The 21,118-nt window shown below is 42.4% G+C and overlaps 2 protein-coding genes across 2 annotated transcripts in view; both read right to left on the bottom strand.

Annotated features, from left to right (window-relative positions):
• Nucleotides 1–21,118, bottom strand: part of hipk3b (homeodomain interacting protein kinase 3b) — a 307,389-nt gene that overhangs the window by 94,556 nt on the left and 191,715 nt on the right. The window lies entirely within an intron of this gene.
• Nucleotides 1–21,118, bottom strand: part of LOC306919649 (UPF0606 protein KIAA1549L-like) — a gene marked incomplete at both ends in the record, with an annotated part of 92,073 nt that overhangs the window by 15,345 nt on the left and 55,610 nt on the right. The window contains 5 exons of the mRNA XM_079496205.1: nt 1,290–1,422; nt 4,139–4,368; nt 6,495–6,619; nt 9,868–9,998; nt 18,695–18,882. Of these exons, the coding sequence (XP_079352331.1) occupies nt 1,290–1,422; nt 4,139–4,368; nt 6,495–6,619; nt 9,868–9,998; nt 18,695–18,882 (807 nt within the window). The remainder of the gene's footprint in view (nt 1–1,289; nt 1,423–4,138; nt 4,369–6,494; nt 6,620–9,867; nt 9,999–18,694; nt 18,883–21,118) is intronic.

Raw genomic sequence — 21,118 nt, 5'->3', positions numbered from 1 at the left:
TCTCAGTGATGATGAAAAACGGAGAAATCCAGAGAACCCCCCCCCCCCCCCCCGACAGCAACAGCTCCCATTCAAAGGCAGACAGCAGCCTGTTGACGTCCGTAGCGAAGGGCATTCACTACGGAGTGAACTGATCGGTTATACTTTTTAGACGGCTCTTGATACAGTACATAAAACTAAAATGAGACTTTATTATTGCCTCCCGAGGTTTTATTATTATATGGTCTGTTAGTTTTGTGCACAACCAGAGGCCACAGTCTTAACGACCAGACAACAATCACCTATTTTGTATACCATCCAGCTCGGGTCAGGGTCTGTGTAGTCTCGCGTAGCCTGACAACTATTCCACAATCTCTGAAATGCTATATAGATTCTAGAACTACACCTCCCGAAATCCGAGTAAGGAAGCTGCCATTTCCGTTCACGAAAATATAATTTAAAATATTTACATTTTACTTTTTTATTTCCATTTCTGCTAAGCGGAAAGCTATATTATGCTTTTGATTTATATCAGGATAAATTTGCGCGACTGTAAAGACGAAACGGAAGTGGGGAGGAGGCTTCACTTCCGCTTGATCTCTTATACTCATGATCAGAGCTTCCGTTCATCAGACTGTATTTTTTTTTTTTAACCAGTAAAATCACATTGAGACCATAGTCTCTTTTACAAGTGCGCACTGGCCAAGAGAAGAGGCCAATACATGTTACACAGCTCTGCCAGTAACAACAAATACAGGACATGACAAGACAAACATATGACATCCGTAATACCAAAAACCTACTACCAGGGAGGCTCAGAGAGAGTCTAACTAGCTAACCAAGTACAGACTAAAAAAGACTAATAAGAACAATACATCAAGAAACTACTAAGCTAATATAAAACTAAGAACACAGCAATTGCTACTCGTCAAAGCAGGAGCAATGGCTGGAGAGTGTGCCAGAGGCAAGCTTCTTAAAAGTCACTAGGGGGATCAAGGAAGCCAATTTTAATCTGGTCTGTAGATCGTTCCACGCCCAGGGCCCAAAAAACAGATTTGGTGTTGGGTACGATATAGCGCATCCAGGCATTTGATCTGAGGTTACCGTAAGTGAGTTTTGGACTAGTTCAAATTTAGAACAAATGTAAGAAGGGGAATTACCAAGAATGACTTTGTATATAAAAGTGTACCAGTGTAGCAGCCTGCGAGATGTATGACCGGATGTATGACCGGGAACGAGATGCAACAGTCTGACCCACGCGGCGAGACTATGGTCTGTGTCAATACAGTGCCAATTAACTGCCAACTCACGTCATAGCCACTGTTTCGAATGCCTCTCCTGGGTCTCTCCCGCATCACCAGCAGGTCCATCTCCGTTCCCCCAGGGCTGGGACTGTTCAGACTCTGTCTGCTGCGGTAGGCTGGCTGACCTACCTGGGAGTGCCTGCCAATGAGACCACATGCACACAGTGAGCCATTAGTACACATCAGACCTGAGCCAGCTGCTCGTCCAACTCCTTTGAAGTACTACAGTGTGAGCGTTTTTGCTCCAGCACGCGCCGCCGGGAGTGAAAAAGCATCAAGGACAGTCCTCTTAACCGTGCCAGGTGTCATCAATTAGGTTAGGTGTGATAAGTCCATTTAACCCATTTAGGCCTGACCTCGAAATTAAAAAAAAATCTTCTAAATTCTCCAGTTTTCTGAAATAAATATTTTCACGATTTTTCAAAAATAGCAGACCTACAAGCTCGTAGCGCGCCACTCGGTGGCGCGCTATGAGCTTGTAGATCTGCTATTTTTCAATAGCTAAATTATAACATCTGCTAGATCTGCAGATAACATCTGCTAGATCTGCTATTTTTCAATAGCTAAATTATAACACAATGTTTAAAACACCAAAAGGCGTTCCCGCCCAAAATGGGTTAATTGACAATGCATATTTCAGGTTCAGTTCAGGCACGGAACAGAGAGGCAACATCTGACGCAACCATAATTTGCTCAAGACGGCTGTTGTGAAGAGTCGAATTAAAGACACACTTCACATCAATCACTACATATCATCATCATTGTCAGTTTTTCTTCAGCATTCTCATTCAATGATCATTTTTATTTAAACGGCAACAGTAGTAATAACAGACTTCTTCTCTCAAAGGACCTCTGGCAGAATAGTTTTACAAAATATGACACATTCCGGTGCTCGCCAAGTATTAAATTAAGGCCACAGCATATGAGTCAACCCAATGACAATATTCTTGAGAGGGGCCAGTGTGGCACAGCCAAATGTAATATCGATAAAGCAACTAGCACGACAAAACAGCATAGTATATTAAATTAGAGAGTACAAGACGCCTATCAGATGGCATGCTCTGGCAGTATCATCGTTTCAGCGAGCACAAAGTATATTTGATTCATATCTCTGTGATAAAGCACCCGCTCAAACACATAACACATATTAATAGCAGATGTGCGCTATTTCACAGTATTATTTACGCAGTTGTTAAAACCCCCATCTCAACTCGATGGAGGGTGAAACATTGAAAGTGACAACAGCATCCAGCTCTGCATGGAAGCCAACGCTGAAATGCTGCATTCCTCTCTGAGGACAGGCAACGCATATTATGTACATGGCAATCTGGTATGGAATAGATTACTGGCTCCCAAACGTTTTAGCCCGTGGCCCAAAAGGTCAATTTGATGTTTGCCCGGGACCCGGGCTAACTTCTAAAACATTTGTTTTCTAATTTATGGCACTTCTTAGATTTGTTTTCCTGAAATTATTGAAAAAAACATTGAATTTTGTTTTCAATCCATGAAAAACCTTTGTGTTGTTTTTTGTGAATGTTTTGTGAAATTGTAGGAAACTAAAAATAAGGGACCCATTAAAAATAAAATCCGCGACCCACAAATTGGTCCCAAACCCAGTGTTTGGGAACCAGTGGAATAGATTGTACGTTTGTTTGTTGTATATTGTGTAATAAACTAATGTGTCCGTCGCCATGTGCTCTTAAATAAATCATAAGCAGCCCAGCGGACGAACAGGGCAGCTCAGAGCATGCTGCCAATCCTCTTATCTCTGTTTGAGGATCACAATCATATTAATCAGACACGCCTGGCGGTGTCTCTCTTCTGGGCTTATATTGTAGTGACAACGTTACAGTTGACATTGTGACTGATCTATAGTACAATGGACAATGACACATAGAGGCTGAGCATGATCATCCCTTCCTTGCATGGATGAGGGGGATGATATGGCATAGCTGTGCCATTTTTCACCTGTGGCATTTTACCAGATATATAGACATTCTATCTTCATGTCAAATGGCCGTTAGTCCAACCTCCACTTAACCACTTCAAGCCCAGCGTCCCTATTCTGGGCGTATTCTGGTCATCATAACAGGCAAACATTCATAAAGAAAATAGCCAACTCCCAACTAGCCAAGCTCACGTTGCATTGCGACACATTGTGAACAGAGGAAGAGAGGAAGTGTGTAGAGAGGAAGAACGAGGGGGCCAAGCCCTTACCGCTTATCCTAAACTTATTTGCCTTTTTTTTTTTTTTTTACTATTTTTAAAAACCTTTTAAAATAGTTCAAATACAATGTAGATCGGCTAGTTGAACCATTGTAAATTTTTTCTCGAAATGGTAAAAAAAAAACAAGTTAAGGGGTGGTGCAAGATAGGGACCTCAGACTATATAGGGCATACATGGGCAACTGGCGGCCCGGGGGCCACATGCGGCCCCCACCTTCACTTAATGCGGCCCTCAGGTTAATATCAGAATACTGATATATTATTATTATTATTTCAGCTGTTATACAATTCCAAGCATGCAGGCATGACGAAATTAATTTGAAATTAAATAAAAGGGTTATTTTTCAGGATTCCAATGAAAAAATGGCCACATTTTTTCAGGATTTCAATTCAAATATAGCAAAAATAGCCGATCTACAAGCTCAAAACGTGTCGCACCGCGACGCGTTTTGAGCTTGTAGATCGGCTATTTTTGCTACGACAGTAACATGCACTGTGGCCCATGCAGTGTGGAAATATAGTGGCCCTTTCCATCGTCAAAGTTGCCCACCCCTGCTATATATAGGGTATTACATTTAGAGGTTAAGTGGTGAGCTTATTAATGCCCCTGCTCCGGCCTTGCCCCTCACCTCCTGCGAGACTTGACGTACGTGGACGTTCCCCGGTCGTCGTCGGGCTCCAGCGGTCTGTCGTGCTCATCGGGTGACCTTTCATGGCTGTGCCTGTGTCTCTGTGCCAAGGCTCTGCTGCTGCTGCCATCAGCAGAGGGGAAGTCATAGTAACCTTTCCTCTTAGCCTTCAGCCTCAGCTTGTTCCTGTAGTGCTCAATGTCCGACTTCTGTTTCAAAGCCATGTTCGCCTGCACAGAGATATTATTTAATTATTATTTATTCATAATATTCGCTAAATTAGTATTCGTTTTCACTCAACTGATTTGTTCTTCCATCCACTGAAGCATCTGTTGTTTTTCTTTCTATATATATATATATATATATATATATATATATATATATTGTAATAAGTGCATTGAAATCTTGTCTTATATTAGTTAGAACCATTACAAATTGAGCTTCTTTTGGGAAGAAAATGTATTTCCATCATCACAATCATTAGCAAATGCTTAGATCAGTGTTGATATCGCATGACACTTCCCCAAAAAAATCCTTTTGAAGCAGAGTCAAAAGTATAAGTCATTATTTGTCTTTGAATTATAAATTTAGTAGGAGGGAAGGCCTGCCACAGCAAAATAAACTAATTGTTTCTTGCTTCACAGGGTTACAATTTATATTGTTTGAAGTATATGTTTATTTTGTACCCAAACAATACTGGCATTTCAGACTTTAAAGGTATATTCAGTGATTTCACTTAATTCAAATATCAGTTATTTTTTGTTTTGTTGTGATAATCCTCCCTAATATAGAGTGTGCTGACCATATAAGGAGTTCCTCCCTGTCCCCAGGGGGGTAAAAAAAAACGTAGGTTTCGTTTTTGACTAGGTGGCCCAGCCTTCATCCAATCTGGATAGAGAGGGGCCTTCCGCCAATCATGATCGAGCGGGGACGGGCCTTGGTGAGTGTTCTGTTGGCCTGTTGCGTGTCCCCCCACTGTAGTGCGTGCATGTGCACATCTTGTTACCGGGGCGGACTGGATGGTTTTCCAAAACACCCAAATCACTGAATACTTCATTAACCCATTCTGGGCGGGAACCCCTTTTTTAAGCATTATGTTATACTTTAGCTATTTTTTTAAAATCATGAAAATGTGGCGCAAATCATTGAATATTCTTTCAGAGCAAACGTGTTTAACTCAAATCTTTGCTACTGGGAGGCCCCTGGAACAACATATTTTCAGATGGGGGTCCTTGACATGTTGAGAACGAGAAACATAGGTTTTTCAGAATATTGTCTATTTAGAAGACATTTTTTTAAATCGTCCTCGAAATCTGTTAATGGGTTAATGATGTTCCTTCCAACACAGTAACATCCTCAGTGTAAACTAGCTCTTGCATGTCAATCAGATATTTTACAGTGTAAAACTACACAGTGCAGCTTTAAGCAGGCTTCCTGTGGTTCAGTTGGTGAATGAATGGCAGAGCTAACTAAGTTCACTGATTTTCAGCCTATCTTCATATAATTGGTCCTCCTCACTATATGCTCATTAAAAGATTGGACCACTTCTAATGTTATTTCATCATGTCTACTTTCGTCTTAGAAGGGGGGAGAGAGAGAGAGAGAGAGAGAGCACAAGCTTTCATGATGTGTTTCCTGAACCTACTGTAGTTATTAAGAGTTTGGGCATTATGACTATTTGGGTGATTGGAGTCCACTCAAAATTCAAAAGTAGGTACGTAGCTACACATTGAACGAGATGGCATGTAATGGACGAACTGCACTCAAAACTCACGTTGTGCTTTGTACTATATGAAAAACATGATATTTGTACTTTTTCCTTTGGATACTTCACTAAATTTGACCAAGGGTGTCATGGAGCAGTTGCAGCTTTGTTACATGGAGCAGTTGCAGCTTTGTTACATGGAGCAGTTGCAGCTTTGTTACATGGCGGCCACCTAAATGCAGCTATAGCATCCCAAATCCTAATGTGCACTGTGCAGTGCACACCCTACACCATGGTGCACACTACACCGATCTAAACCAAGTACAGCACTTGCTTTTGGTTGCAAGGCTTTCACACCAAATCCAATTGTGTTTTATGTATACTGTGGAAGGAGAGAGGAGATCCGCACACCGTTTTAAAAGCTCCCAAAATCATTTATTGACAACAGAGCGGAAAACAATACAACGTTTCGGCCTCAGGCCATTTAAAACGGTGTGCGGATCTCCTCTCTCCTTTCTGAGTTACTTTTTTGGATCCTGCACCCGTTGAAATTTGAGGATGCACCTCTGGACTATTTGATGTATATACTGTACTGTGGCCCTCAGGGTTAGGGGCTGTGTGCGTGCGTGCGTGCGTGCGTGCAGTCTTCACCTCTCCATTGAGAATGGCGGAGTCTTGACTACGGTCAGAGGACGCAGGGCGTGAGTAGTTGTGCTGGGCTGCCATGGGCTTTATGGAAATGAGTTGCAAGGAGCCGGATGAGGTGTCGTATGGATCTGAAGAACAAAGAGGAACTTACATACACTGGAGAAGAAAAAGACACATCAAATTGACTGTAATATTTACGTAGCCTGTCAGTGGCTCTCTCATTTGTCTGAGTCAGTGTTGCACGCACATCGCACGCATGCGCACACACACACGCACGCTCGCTCAAAGCTGAATAATTAACACACAGGGTCAGTTAGGCTATCTCTATGACGTACTCAAAGAGATTCTGTCAAACAGATTTGCCAGTAAAATGAGGTGGCAGGAAGGTCACCGAGGCTACACATTAAGACACCTCCGTTACTGATGGAGACTTAAGACTCCGTGATTGCCTTCGTTATCCCACATCTGACAAATTTAAATGTATCGCCGCTGATTAATAATTCAAAGCCACTCCATGCAATTACCATAATAGTCACAGTTCCGCTGAATCTATGAGTAATGTAATTTATGAATAAACTTCCATTCATCTAAAACACCTGAATTAACATAGTTATATAGTGAGTCACTGAGTTATAGAGGTAATTCTACCCTAAGAATTTAATTTCATAGAGCACTTTACTTAAGTTGCTGAGAATAAAAATCAGGACAATACAAACATTGTCCATGAGCTATCTGCAAACTGTATTATCTGCAATATGAGGGTGTGAGAGTGTTGGGGCTCCATTTTCGTTTGATCTTTCTAAATACACTGTTTTGGGATTTAGCAGTGGGGAAGGGGTGTTCCCCCACTAAAGTTGGTATTTTGGTTACCTGTCTAAGGTCACATTCTCACCTAATACTTCGGCAAGGAAACGAAGCAGGGCATTTTATCAATGTGTTCAATTCATAAAATACACAGTGAAGCTATGGTGTTAAAAAATATACTTTAGAGTAATAGAGTAATAGTTAGGACTTTTGACGTAAAGTGAGGGTAACGGATGCAGTGTGTCGTCGGGGGCTGTGTGTGTGTGTGTGTGTGTGTGTGTGTGTGTGTGTGTGTGTGTGTGTGTGTGTGTGTGTGTGTGTGTGTCAGCCACTGTTCTTTTGGGCACATGAACGAGGCACTGCGGAGACGGGAGCGCAAAATGATCCGAAGTTTACAATAGCTACTCCCAGAGTCCCATTGATGATCCGATCACCATATAGCCTACAATTATTATGCATATGCCATGTTAGCTATACAGTTTATAAATCATGCTGAGCTAATGTGTTTTAATTTTGAAGTATTTATATTTAAACAAGATCGGTCTGAAGCGAAAAGGAAAGTTCGGTCAATCGGGTTAAACCCCATTTGCTGCTATGGGGTGATGAACTGAACAGCAAATGAAATTGTGCACGCCGCACAATTCCTGGCATAAATAACTTATTTGACTATACAATTATATAAACACAATGGACACAAGGAAGTGGCAGGCACTCACTGATTATAGGAAAATTACAAAGAGATGCATAGGAGAATAAGGAGAGATGACGCAGCCTGACTCTGTGCCTGGACATCTCCATTGAGGCGCGGTGCGTGCCGCTCTTTACCAAACTAATTTGGCATACGGTTTACGGGTGCTTTTAAAATGCACTATGCGCCTTCCCAAATGTGTGTGACCAAAATAGCAATTTAGGGGAAAGCGTGCCAGCACGCCCATGACCACACCTCTAGGTGCAAATACCGGTGTCGGCAAAAAATATAGCGGGTGACGCTGGACGAAAATACCATTAAAGGACCACTTCACCACTTTTCAATCTTCATATAATAGGTCCTCTACTAATAATCATGATATAATGGCTCAATTTTTTTCTACTCGGTCTGTGTCTCATACGAGGGCTGTGGGCAGTTCAGAGACCCGTCCACCAGTGACATCATCATTAGGCAGATCTTTTTTTAAACACGATTTTTTTACAAACATTTTTAGATTTGTATTATCGTGAGAACGGTGGCTTCCATTTTCGCATTGCAACTTTTCAGGAATAGCGGTAATTTTCGGGCAGCGGTTGAATTGCGGGCCGCGTTGCGGGTAAAGGCGGCGACGAAATTGGAGCCCTTGGTGTCTGTCTGTCTGTCTGTCTGTCTGTCTGTCTGTCTGTCTGTCTGTCTGTCTGTCTGTCTGTCTGTCTGTCTGTCTGTCTGTCTGTCTGTCTGCCTGCCTGTCTGTGTGTGTGTGTGTGTGTGTGTGTGTGTGTGTGTGTGTGTGTGTGTGTGTTGAAACATTTGCACCGACGATGATTACGATTAATGAACGATTATTAAATGTAGTGAAAATAGCAGATCAACAAACTGACAGCGTTGCTACAACACATATTAGCAAAATAGCAAATATCCTACACAGATATCCTACACAGGGTTAAGTGGATAATTCATCAATTTAGTAAATTATAAAAAGTCAATTAGGCTACAATTGTTTTTGTGTCAATTAAATGATATATACACACATATATACACACATGAAGTCAAGTTAAAACTCTTAAAGAGTATCTCTCTCATTCAGAGAGAGTACTACAGACACCTATGCCATCATGCATAGTGGGGGTTGCATTTCCTTTGTTTCCATCATATGTGTCTTTCACACCTCTGAGTGTGACTAGTCTTTGTTTGATGATCTCTGACTCTCGGACCAGAACGAGCATAAACACAACCGTTTTTACAAAATCTCATTGCTTTAATATACATCTTTCTTTGAGATTTACAGATTTAAAAATCCGATCTTTTCTCCCCAATTCCGATCTATGAGTCAGTTATTGGTTCTTTTCCCTGGAGAGTGAAGTCTGGCGCTCTCTGGTGGAGCTGTGGCCCCCGCGTCCCGACTACGGATAAGCGGTTGAAGCTGGATGGATATTTTCGGTTAATTGCCCATCCTTATAGTAGAGGTAGTATGTCCTGTCAGCATATATAGTGTCTCATGTATATTCATCAGGTCCGTCTCTCTGCTCGTTTCGCTGCTGACTGAGAGGCTATAGCTTTCCTGGCTATAAAAAAGAGCTGCAGTGGCACTGGGTCCTCTCTCTCTCTCTCTCTCTCTCTCTCTCTCAGGGTACCTGAGTGCACCAGAAACAAAGGAACGCAGGCTGGAGAAGTATGTTATGCACAGATAATGGGAGAGGAGGAGGAGGAGGAATCTGGTGCATTTTATGGCATACCCAAGCATGCCTGCGAGTGTTTGAAAGGGATTGGATAATAAATGCAGTAGTAGTGTGTGTGCGTGCGTGCGTGCGTGCGTGCGTGCGTGCGTGCGTGCGTGCGTGCGTGCGTGCGAGTGAGCAATGAGCATGTGCATGTGTTACACACCGTTCCTCTTACGCGGCTCCTCTTTTGTCGGTTTCTGCTGCGCTGTGACTTTCTGCACCGTCAAGCCCCTGCCGGAATTCAGCTTCTCCGATTCGTCGCTGATGACGGAACCGTCCTCGCTCGGCAACCTGCTGCAAGTAACCATAGCAACAAGAAGAGGCGGCGATGAGGCCGGCGAGAAGCAGCTAGGGCTCACAGCCCGGTTATGTCACCATCACATCCCTTTAAAACTCTCACCTTTCTCCATCCTTCCATCCTCTCCCTCCCTCCAACTAACAGTCTCGTCTCACACAGTCAATAATGTATAGGCTACCAAAAGGTCTTACTGTATGCCCATGATTCTAAGCTCTGCTATAGAGCGTCGCAGTCCCGCCCCTACCAGGGCCCAGGAAATGATTCTCCGTTCATTTTCCTCATAGACATTTCAGAAAGTATTTATTTAAAGACGTTTACGCCGCGGACAAAGCCAACTCGAGTCGTGACAAATCATGACAACAAACACAATTTTTTGGGCCGAACAAATAATTAGTAAGAAGAAAAAAACGTCAGGTTACAACACTTTTTTTGTTGTTTTTCTTCTTTGTAATTATTTGTTTGGTCCAAAATGTTGAGGTAGTAGTGAAAATAGCAGATCTACAAGCTCAACGCGTCACTTCGCGCCACAATTTGAGCTTGTAGATCTGCTATTTTCACTATTTTGGGTCCTGGCCGGGGTTCTCTTTTGGGTCACAGGGTAAAAAGTTCCACTGTTCTAAAGAATAGACTATAGAGCAGGGGTGGGCCACTGGCGGCCCGGGCACCACATGCGGCCCCCACCATCACATAATGCGGCCCACAGGTTAACATCAGACATCATTAGTGATATTATTTCAGCTGTTGCAAATAATTCCAAACATGCAAACATGACCTGCTTTAATTACACTTTAAGTCTATATATGTAGGCCTAGCAAAAAAGAGTGAATGACTGTTATTACAATATTATATTATAAATATAATATTAACATATAGGCTAACTAACTATAACTAAATGTATTTGAAATTAAATAAAAAGATTATTTTTCAGGAATCCAATTTCCAATTCAATAATAGAAAAAAAAATGTTCAGGATTTGATTTCAAATATAACAAAAATAGCTGATCTACAAAAGCACACCTAAGCTCCAAACGCGTCGCAATGCGACGCGTTTTGAGCTTAGGTGTGGGTCATGACCGAAAGAATAAGGTCGCGAATACAAGCAGCCGGAATTAGTTTTCTTTGATGGGTGGCTGGCATCTCCCTTAGAGATAGGGTGAGAAGTTCAGTCACACGAGAGAGACTCGGAGTAGAGTCGCTGCTTCTTCGCCTGGAAAGGAGCCAACTTAGATGGATGGATGGCCGCCCTGATCCAGCAATATATGGTAACCGCTGGACTAGAGAGTTTGCCTACAAAAATCAAGGCAAGTCAGCCCTGATCTTTTTGACAGTATATGGTTTTTGCCAGTGGTGTAGTATAGACCAGGGGTTCTCAACCCGTGGGTCGCGACCCCTCGGGGGGTCGCCAAATTATTTTAGGGGGTCCCCAAATTATTTTCAAAAAAAGAAAGAAAAAAAAAAAAAATCACGATTTTTCAAAAATAGCAGACCTACAAGCTCATAGCGCGCCACTCGGTGGCGCGCTATGAGCTTGTAGATCTGCTATTTTTAAATAGCTAAATTATAACAATGGGGGGGTCCCGAGACGTTGCCAAAGCATTTTCGGGGGTCCCCGGCCAAAAACGTTGAGAACCCCTGGTATAGACAGAGGCAAACTGGTGATAAAGGTGGGAAAAGTACTCAATTGTTTTACTTAAGTAAAAGTGTCAATACTGCAATGTAGAACTACTCTGTTACAAGTAAAAGTTTGGAATTAAAAATGTACTTGAGAAAAAGTACAAAAGTATTGGCATCAAAATGTACTTACAGTACCAAAAGTAAAAGTACTCAGAATGTCTCATTTCAAGTTTTCAAATGTATACAAATCTTTTGAAAATAGCAGATCTACAAGCTCCCAATGTGTCGCATCACCACATTCAATATCGACAGTAGGACAATGCCATACTAATTAGAGCGCGGTCACACTGGTGAGCAGGCTAAAATAACCATTAAAACCACTACTGCAAAAACTACTGCAAGGATCTGAATGTCATATTTAATGTCATAATTTAATCTCTTTACTGTGTGCATGCGTGCGTGCATGCGTGCGTGCGTGCGTGCGTGCGTGCGCCTCTTTATAGTGTGTGTAAAGTGTGTGCTTGCCTGTGCTTATATAGTCTAAGTCTACATGCGCACATGTTCCATGAGGATGGCTGTGCTTCATGTCTATGAAGCACATAGCAAGTCAATGACAATGCAAGTCAATGTGCATGTTGAAAAGCAAGACTGACTTCCCATTTATTGAACTTTATTTATATATTCATATAATACTTAAGCCAATTATTGTTTGACCAGCTTCAAAAGCTGTTCTACAAGCTTGTGCTGGAGCTCTAATCAAGGCCCTGCTCAGAGGACCAAGGGGCTGACTTTGACATCAAAGCAGCATGGTCTGTTGCCCAACAGTATACAAATAATGACACACAGTCACAGTGTGCACACAACAGAGGGACAGCCGAATAGTAGCTATACTCCTGAAGCGTGATCAACAATGTTCCTTGTCATGTTCAGAGACTGTATAAGTTAACCCATATAGGATGCAAATCTTACGCAAAAGCTAATTACACAAGTAAGACGCGTGAACGCGGGAAGTGAATGCAGCTGTTGTGGCAGTCTGACACACATACACATACACACACAGAGCTCTTTTTTTCCTCTTAATCTTTTTTTTTTTCTTTTTTTAGTATTATTATTTTTTTATTTTTTTGTATTATTATTATTTATTATTTTATGGGGTTTTTTGCGTGCGTGCGTGCGATACACGTGCGATGCGATGCACGTGCGTTCGTGTGTGCGTGCATGTGTGTGTGTGTGTGTGTGTTTTTGTGTGTGATACAGCTGCGCCCTCTGGTGGCGGGCGGGTGGTGTTACAGCGTGACACACACACACACACACACACACAGACAGACCTGATCTGCTGGGTCTCATAGTAAATGCTCACTGCGTTCGCAATCACTGCGTTCGCAATAACATTTTTGGGGTCCTTGACATGAAATAGTTTGAGAATCACTGACAGAAACATAGGTTTTTCAGAAAACTGTCAGGATTTAGAAGACATTTTGTAGAATCTGGCCTCAGTCCTAAATGGGTTAAAAGTGTGTAATCTGTGTATCAAGCACCTAATCAACGTTTTTGATGCAAAGTACATCGAAATGTAAACAGCAGCATTGACTTTGTATCGCATTGTATCGTTTTGCAATGCAAATAATCGGTATTGAATCGTTTTGTAATGAAAATAATCGATTGCATCAAAACTAAGTACTAATTTTATTTAGCAATTTTAAGAAGAAAAAAAAGAAAGAGAGGTTTAATTACTTTTCCATTCAATATCGCTACACTTGGTCTATGGATAAATGTGTGTATTCTCTGTGTTCATGTCAAGGTACAGGTGTATGTCCATGTATTTGCCAGAGAATCACGGCACTATTCACATGTTTCACACAGATTGAATTTCTTTGCTAAATAGTTACTGTGTCGATTTTAAATCATTGAATCGTATCGTATCGCGAATATCGTCTGCATGTATTCATGTATTGTATACTAAACCATGTATCGTTGTTAAAATGTATCGTTACATAGTGTGCAAAGGACATTTTCATATTTCAGCACACTGAGGGCATGTTGTACAATTATCTGAAAAGTAATCAGTTTCACTCTGCTGGACCATGTAAATCATTTCCTGCTTTGATCAGACTATTAGGGATAATGGCAATCGGTTAACTTAGTTTTTTTGGGGCGGAATTCATTTTCATAACTGAAATTTGCCTTTGAGACGATTACCATTTTAATAGGTTTTGGTTTTCTTTCTATTAACCTAAGATGTGGTTATGGGGTCTGAAGCTAAACAAAATGTTGCATAACAAAATAACGTGCCAAGAAAGTGCAGTACATAGATTTAAGCCCAAGACAATCTGTTGCCTCAGCCAAGCCCAAAAATATGTTTTGTAGCTTTTGCAATATATGGATTGCGCGCTGCTGAAACATCCATTTACTTGGTTATCATTATCTTGCATAATTGTGGAAAGATTATGCGCCTCGATAACAATTTTGACATGATTTAAAATGGACATCAATTACCAAAATGGCTTCACTGCCTGCTGGATGTGGCGAATGGTCAATTACACCTGCCTATACTGACACCCACTTAAAGGACGACTTCACCACTTTTCAACTTCACTTCATATAATTGGTCCTCACTAATGTTCATGATAAAACACCACCACTCAATCTGTGTCTCATAGGAGGGCAGTGGGCAGTTCAGAAACCCGTCCACCAGTGACATCCTCATTATGGCAGATTTGTTTTTTTAAACAGGATCTTTTTCAAAATATATTTAGATATTTATTATCGTGAGAACGATGGCTTCCATTATCGCATTCACGCATTGCAACTTTTCAGGAATAGAAAGCCTGCAGTTTCTATTAGCTTGTATTCCCCATCGATGATGTTACTGGTGGACGGGTTTCTGAACTGCCCACAGCCCTCCCATGAGACACAGACCGAGTTGGAAAAGAATGGTGGCATTTTATCATGAACATTAGTGAGGACCAATTATATGAAGGTAGGTTGAAAAGTGGTCCTTTAATGACTCCCTATTATTCAGCATGGGGGTGACATGAGTTGAAGCTACAGACGTGCTGTGGAATTCTAACCGAGAAACCTATCTGTGGAAAGTTTCCACAGATAGGCTTCTCGGTTAGAATTCCACAGCACGTCTGTAGCTGGAAACATACAAAGTGAAAATACTAATCAAGTGTTTTTCTATATTCCCTTATAGCAGTGGTTTCCAAAGTGGGGCCGGGGACCCCCAGGGGTCATTGAGGGAGTTCCAGGGGGTCCCCAGCTAAATGATAGTTTGGAACCAAATGGGCCCATTTGGTTCCATCTGTACACTCTCAGAGTTAAATGAACATTGATTTTACAATATTGGGGTCTCAGAGATTGAAATGCTATTAAATGGGGGTCCGTAGACTAATGCATGTCAAACTCCTTGAAATTAAACGGGTTGAGAATCACTGCTAGAGCCGTAAAAGGGGGCAGGGGGTCCCTGCATGACATATCTTTTCAAATGGGGGTCCGCGGGCTAAGGGCCGATTCATACTCCTATTTTACCGCTGTTTCGGCGCTGTAGTGCCGAAATGATTTCGGCTCGTCAGAAATTTTCATTAGCACCGAAGAGCCGACTTTAGGACGGTACCCGCCCCCCCCGAACCTCAAATGACGTCACATTGTAGGCTCTACAGAGCCGAACCGACTTTTATTCGGCTCTAAAATAGGAGTATGAATCGCGCCAAATACGTCTCAATTTGCCTTATAGGACCTTAAAGTCACCCTGTGAACTCGGGAACTGTCAGCAGTTTTTGACAGAGAAGAACTGGGTACGATATATTAACATGCAGACAGTGTTTTGTCTGCATTTTTGTCTGGAGGAGATTGAGAAAGTATGCTGCTAATAAAAATATACATTAAGACTGGTTGCCACCATTATGTGAATGTGGGAAGTGAGGACGCTGGCGTCAACTGTTCGCCGCTTTACCTCCCAATGTATGAATAAATGGACCATTGTAAAGCACTTTGAGTACGCACGTAGTGCATAGAAAAGCGCAATAAAAATGCAATCCATTATTATGCCTTGTGAATGAGAAAAGGCAAGGCGAAACAGAGACTAATCCGGAATCAACCAATCTGTATGGTAGACTAAAAAATGTTAACACAACTTTTGCTGGGGAATTCTTCAAAAATAAAGGCACTAGAGTTCCAGCAGATATGGCAGATTTTACTCTGAAAAGAACCTTTCGTCGTCCCCCCCAAAACGGGGAGGCATAATCTTCCATTCTTACCTCACGCTGGTACACCTAAAGTCTCTCTAGAAGCGTTTATATTCCAAACGAGAGGCATGCTGAAGCCAGAAATGAAGACATTCCGCTTTTGGTCAAAACCATGGAGAGCTCCCTAGACTCCGAGTTACGAGCCATTGTAATGGAGCCGTAAACAAGGAAGTGAACGGCAGTGCACATGCGCGAAACACAACACTGTGAAAGGAAAGGCCAACTTTTTTCATCAATAAAAAATACCTAAGTACGCCTAAAGCACCCCGTGTTTTTTTATTTCCAGGACGTATACACGCCCTTAGCAAAAAAAGTGTTAATTGCGACCACAGGTCTCATTTACCATGAAAACGGGCGTTTCCCGTCAGTCAGTCCGTCCGTCCGTCACCCCACGTCTCCATAATCCATATATGGTCATGTCTCGTGACATCACGTGACATCATCAGGGATGGAGATCTGATGTCATCAATATTGGCCAGCAACTCTACATCTGACCTCAAACCTCAAACCCTTAGATCTCGATCTGGAGCTGACCTGTTCTGACATTCAATATGTTGATCCTTCCCATCCGTCCTTCCTCTTCGATGTCTCCCTTTTGACTTATACCTGTCCATTCAAACTCTAGACGGGCCCGCCTCAAAGTTATCAAACCCTGTACACTCAAGACACTGCCCCCACTGCCACCCTTAGATCTCCATATGTGGAGCTGACCTGTTCTGACATTCCATATGCTGATCTGACCTCATCAAACCCTGTACACTCAAGACACACTCCATATATGGCCCATACAGAATTCATATGTTGATCTGACCCCCCATGCCAAAGCATCAGCGCTCGCCCAGCAGTCTGCCGTCACCCAGACGGATGCGCGCACGCAACCTCACACCTTTAGGCCTGAAAATTAAGGCCCGGCCCTACCTGGGCCCTCATCAAACCCTGTACACTCAAGACATGCTCCATATATTTACTTTTAAATCCCTAAATGGCCTGGCTCCCCCATATATGTCCGAACTTATACATCGCCACAACCCATCTAGAGCTCTGAGGTCTGCTGACCAGTCACTATTGACAGTGCCAACAGACCTAACCCGAAAAACAAGAGGTGACCGTGCTTTTGCGGTGGCGGACCCAGAGTTATGGAATAACCTCCACAACCCCACATTAGAGCTGCCCAATCCATAGAGATTTTTAAGTCCCTTCTTAAAACCCACCTTTTCTCTCTGGCCTTTAACGTTGTCTGATCTAAATGGTTACGTATTTGTTTTTTGATGCTGTCTGATTCTAATGGTTATGTATTCTTCTGTTATTCTAGTACTTTCTTGATGTAATTCTTTTGTCTACTGTGAAGCACTTTGGTACATTTTGCTTGTGTAAATGTGCTATATAAATAAAGGTTGATTGATTGATTGATTGATTGATTGATTGATATATGGCCAGTACAGAATTCATTCCATATGTTGATCTGACCCCCCATGACAAAGCACCAGCGCTCGCCCAGCAGTTTGCTGTCTGCCGTCACCGAGCCGGATGCGTGCACGCGACCTCAGGGCGTCATACTGGTATTACTACAGATTATAACGATACATCATGCAAATCGGTACACAGTATGTCTATAGTCATGTGATCAAGACGGATCTGTCCGATGTCTCATATTCCATCCTGATTGCCTAAGATTTGCTTCCAAAGTTTGCAGGATTGGTCCGAGACCTGTGCTCCGACTGAAGCCCATAAGCGCAATATCTCCCCTAGCCAAGCAGGGGTTGCATCTTGGATTAGTAGTTGAAATTTGGTATCTCATGCGAGAGACCAGGGTTCCGAATGTAACATAAAAGGATTGCAGCTTTAAAATATTCTTCAGTGTTTCAAAAAGACGTGACTCAAATGCTAACCATTAGCACAAGCAGTCCAGACATCAGAGGAATGCCTTTAACTTTAGATAAGATTAAAATATTAATGGGAACGACCTGCACGGTGTTGTCAAAGGAGATAATGATAAGTTTAACATGATGAAATAATGGATGTCAAAAAGATTTCAGCAAAGCGTGGTTTGAGCTGCATTTCATAGACACTCAGACAACAACCAATGTGTGACAATATGTGACCTCTACTCTAACCATGACATATCACGTCCATCATGTCCTGCTATGGACAACTTGTATCTTGAAAATCAAAATGATAGGACCATGTGGCATATTTAGCCCATATTTAACCCACTCACAATATATTTGACATGACTGCCAAGTGCCAACCATTTTACAAAGCATACCGTGGTTAGTTATTAATTTTTATCCCACGATTTTGTAACCCATTTTTCACCCCTGTGTCAATTATCTAATGTGATCCTGGGCTCTACACACCCTCCGCCAACCTGGGGAGAGCAACGGACTTGAACTCATGCTTCCTTCATGCCTGAGTGTCCAAGTTGCTCCTTTACACCTGACAGGGGGGAGTTTCCCTGGTTGGACGTAGCGCGTGGAAGGAACACGTTATTCCAACCAGTTCCTTTCCCCTCCATCAGGCGCCCCAGCTGGCCAGGGGGAGGCAGTTTAGAGACCAGGATTATTGCATGTTTTTGTGAGGGTACCTACCCTAGGGGACACGGGGAGAACATGCAAACTCCACACAGAAAGGCTAGTTTGAGTTTAATGGAAGCCACTGGATTCTATTTTATTTATTATAATTTGTATTTATTTCAAAGGGATCTTTGATATTTCACATAAGAAGAAAGAAAGCACACAAAGCAACCACTGCCTTTTATGACCAGTTCAAAGAAGCATGCAGAACTACCGCAGGACACAGGTTACAGTAGGTGCATAGAAGTTGCACTATACCTTTTGCGCATAGTTAGAGAGTTCTTCTTGTTGGCAGTTCCATCCTTTTGCAGGCTCTTTTCCAGGGAGTGGGATGCATCTCGGATGGGCAGGGGCAGCACCAGGGTATCCTGAGTGACAGGCAGGGTCTCGGCGTCCCCTCCATGCTGGCCTAGGTGCTGCTTGGCATAGTCGAAGCCCTGGACCGGCTGTGGAAGTGAAGTGGTGGGCGGTGGTGGCGGGGTTTGGGTGAGAGGCAAAAAGAGTGAGAAAGTAAAATACCAGTGGAGTAAAGTAACTAAGTACAGTACATGTACTCAAGTACTGTACTTACCGGTAAGTACAACTTTTAGGTATTTTTTCTAGGATTTCTGAGGAACATATCGTACTTTTACTCCACTACAATCATTTGAAAACTTACTAGTTACTGTAGTTACTTTTTAGATTTTTATTTTTATATGACTCTATTATTCATACACAGAAGAAGGCATGGTCATGAAGTGTGGGTCATGACCGAAAGAATAAGGTATCTACAATAAGGCGAGGGCAGGCGTCCGCCTGTCCAAATCCATTTCTGGTCTGGCCAAAATCCATACAATGAGAAAAAAAGAAGACAAAAACAAGACATGAGAACTATTAGTGGACAGCTGATTGGCCGTTGCGGTAGAGCGCGACCCTCAATCACCCATTGGAATGTAAATGCATGCCTTTCAGCCTTTGTATCCTACTCGTCTGGCAGGTATATCTCTTTGAAAACCTTTAGTGCTACGATTGTGCACGGCCCGGGGAGACGACAATTAACACATGATCTTGCCTGCCCAAAACGTAATTCCTGGATACGCCACTGGACTAAATATCTGACCATTTGCTTGTTCCCATGATAACAGGAAATGTAAGCAGAGAGCTGAGCGGGCAGAAACACAGAGATAAAGGCAGCAGCAGCACCGCCTGTCATCTATCTACACAGTATATACTGTCACCTAGACAGACGCCTCAAAAGAACTCACATATGCAGCTCGTATATGAGGTGTCCAAATGACTTAGGAAACATGAGTGAGATTAATGTTTTAGAGCTGTGGCTTGATAGTGTTACGCACTTACTTCACTTCCACCTAGCCTGTGGCTGTCTCTCCTTTCTTTATGTGTGCGTGCGTGCGTGCGTGCGTGTGTCCATTTCTCCTTTTCTGTCGACACACCTGCGGTTTACCAGCTCATCATTACCAATCCAATCATGGAGATCATAGTTTATACTGCCACATCAGTTGCGCTCGTGGACATGGTGCAATAATATACTTTTGACTGTTCCCTGTATAAATCAATGAGGTCCACAATCACAATACCAGAGGGAGCTCCACTAATCACGTTCAACCCAGATTTGGCTAAAACAAAGCTCAATGTGGAACGCCCTACCGGTGTTAACTCCATACTTTACCACCTTTAACCCATTTTGGGGCGGGAACCCCTTTTGGTGTTTTAAACATTATGTTATAATTTAGCTATTGAAAAATAGCAGATCTACAAGCTCATAGCGCGCCACCGAGTGGCGCGCTACGAACTTGTAGGTCTGCTATTTTTGAAAAATCGTGAAAATGTGGTGCAAATGTTTGAATATATATTCTTTCAGAGCGAACGTTTTTAACTAAAATCCTAGTTTAGCCTAAATGGGTTAAAACCGCTCAGTTTTCTTTCTTTTTTGTACCTGCCTATACTGTCTATATGTAGTGTACACTGCCTTATCCGCTAGCCTGCCCTGCGCTTATCCTCCTGTTCTGCCATTTTCCCTTTTTCCTTCTGATATACAGTATTAAAACCCTGTTCATATTTAATGTGTCTCCATCGTCTCTGTGTTTTGTGCTTCATGGGTTCATGGATCTGACCGTTGACCGCAACAGATACAGATAGATAAGCACTGCTGGCTGTTTTCCAAACTCAACATGTTCAATAAATAACTAACTCTGTGGGCGGAAGAGAGATGAGATTCACAGCCTCTCACCATATATTGTATTAAATGTAGATAATTAGAAGGAATACAGATCAGAGGCCAAGATCGTATGAATTTTTGGAGAGAATGTGTGCGTGCTTGGCACAAATATCGCTTAAGGGTCTGGTGCGCACACGCGCACACGCACACACACACACACACACACACACACACACACACACACACACTTCGTAAAATATTCAGTAGTGCTCTCTTCATGGTGTCATAAATTGTCAGTCACACATCACTGCCTGAATGTATCCAAGCCACATTGAATCAATAATACGATAGTCCCCTGGCTACACTACGTCCATTTCTCCTCCTACATACAGTATCATTTAGGCCTACACACACAAGCACACGCCCAAGACATTTTCACACTTAAAAGTCATAGTTGATTTAATAATTCCGACAAAAAGCCAGGGGCTGAAAGTGTCACGTCGATAAATTATAGTAAGAAATCA

The sequence above is a fragment of the Electrona antarctica genome (assembly GCF_951216825.1).
Source record: "Electrona antarctica genome assembly, chromosome: 3".
NCBI classification, from domain to species: Eukaryota; Metazoa; Chordata; class Actinopteri; order Myctophiformes; family Myctophidae; genus Electrona; species Electrona antarctica.
The sequence above is the reverse complement of the archived record's forward strand: the minus strand, read 5'-3'. Positions and strand labels throughout refer to the sequence as shown.